Raw genomic sequence first — 1,917 nt, 5'->3', positions numbered from 1 at the left:
ATTATTTTAGGAAAATAATAACAAATGAAACAGAATTTCAACTAAAATTTGTCATCATTTAAGTATTAGTAATTTTTTTTATCTTAGTGACAATCTAAGTCAAAGAAATTGGAAATTTTAGGAAGGTATTTTGAATTTGCAAATAGAAACTCTTGATTCTTTCTCCTTGATGTACATATTCATTGCAATTAAAACAAATTATCCATATATTTTTTCTCAGAATTGTGAAACAAAAATAAAAGAAAACAATGTTTATTTTTTTCATGGTTCTATGAACTGATTCATTTAGGAAGTAATTTTCTCAGTGCACTAATGACATCCTTATTTCTCAGACTGTATATCAATGGATTAAACATGGGTGTCACAATAGTATAGAAAAGAGCAAACACTTTAACAGATCCTGTAGAATGACTGGATTTTGGTTGTAAATACACAATACTGCCTGACCCATAGAATAAGCCCACAACCATGAGGTGAGAGGAACAGGTGGAAAAGGCTTTGGATCTCCCTGACGTCGAAGGTAACCTTAGAATGGTGGCTATGATTTTGACATAGGATATAAGTATTAACAGAAAGGGAGTTATGACAAATGCCAAAGCAGCAACATGGACAAAGAGCTCTGTTTTATATGTGTCCCCACAAGCCAATTCTAGTAAAGGTGGCGCATCACAGAAAATATGATTAAGTTTGTTAGGACCACAAAAATTCAGGCAGAAAATCTGATATGTCTCCTCTACCAGTATTGGCACCCCAATAATCCAGGATGCCACAACAAGTTGGACACATACCTTGTGATTCATGATGAGGGGATAGTAAAGAGGCTTACAGATGGCCACATAGCGATCATAAGCCATCACAGCCAGGAGCAAGCACTCTGCTGCTCCCAGAATATACAAGAAGAGAGTTTGTACAGCACAAGCTAGGAATGAAATAGTTCTCTCTTGAATCCAGAGATCTGTCAACATTCTGGGGAGAGTGACTGATGTGTAACATATTTCCAAGAAAGAAAAGTTCCCAATAAAAAAATACATGGGTGTTTGGAGCCCTGGGTCAATCTTGGTTATGACAATGAGGAGTCCATTCCCTATCAGTATACTCAGATACATGATTAAGAAAATCCCAAAAAGAAATCCTTGGAGTTTGGGGAGATCAGAAAATCCCAGGAGAATGAATTCCACTGCAGCTGTAAGATTGTTCCCTGCCATTATGTCTTCCTTCTCCTGCCAAAGCAATGAATTGAGAACCAGCTTATGAATTTCTTTCTATGTTCTCATTTTCCCTTTCAACAAAGAAGAGAAAGTTTGATATTATGATCAGAAATATTCATCCTGCATTTAACATGTTACTTATTTGTATCTTTCAGTCTATCTTTCGTTGCTTATGGTATTATTCTCTGTATTATCTTCTCAACTTATCATAATGATACTAATATTTTAAGGGTCAGGTTATTTCCTCACATTCTTTTGAATAGATCTTTCACTCCAATATCAATCTTCAAATTTCCTCCCTTTTATAAATAACCATTTTGCAGGATCCATATTAGACATTTGTCAATTAATAAATTTTCTCTTGTAATCTGAATTCTTTTCTCAATCTATATCTATATCTATATCTATATCTATATCTATATCTATATCTATATCTATATCTATATCTATATCTATATCTATATCTATATCTATATCTATATCTATATCTATATCTATATCTATATCTATATCTATATCTATATCATCTATCATCTATATCTATATCTATATCTATATCTATATCATCTATATCCCCATCTATATCTATATCCATATCTATATCCATATATAGATAGCCATAAATATCTCTCTATATAAGTAATTTATATCTATAATCTTTATCTCTATCCATATCATGTATGTACATGTTTACAATTATATATTTATA

At 32.1% G+C, this 1,917-nt stretch overlaps 1 protein-coding gene across 1 annotated transcript; it reads right to left on the bottom strand.

Moving 5' to 3' along the window:
- Nucleotides 1-281: 281 nt before the first annotated feature.
- On the bottom strand, nucleotides 282-1,205 carry LOC141516857 (olfactory receptor 10AG1-like). Its single transcript, XM_074227820.1, has one exon. It carries the CDS (start codon nucleotides 1,203-1,205, stop codon nucleotides 282-284), a length of 924 nt encoding a protein of 307 aa, XP_074083921.1.
- Between the last annotated feature and the right edge of the window lie 712 nt (nucleotides 1,206-1,917).

This window comes from Macrotis lagotis, chromosome 3, assembly GCF_037893015.1.
Source record: "Macrotis lagotis isolate mMagLag1 chromosome 3, bilby.v1.9.chrom.fasta, whole genome shotgun sequence".
Classification (NCBI taxonomy): Eukaryota; Metazoa; Chordata; class Mammalia; order Peramelemorphia; family Peramelidae; genus Macrotis; species Macrotis lagotis.
The sequence above is the reverse complement of the archived record's forward strand: the minus strand, read 5'-3'. Positions and strand labels throughout refer to the sequence as shown.

Bases quoted from the DNA above. Each gene is read 5' to 3' on its own strand.
- LOC141516857 (XM_074227820.1), bottom strand. From the start codon at position 1,205: ATGGCAGGGAACAATCTTACAGCTGCAGTGGAATTCATTCTCCTGGGA.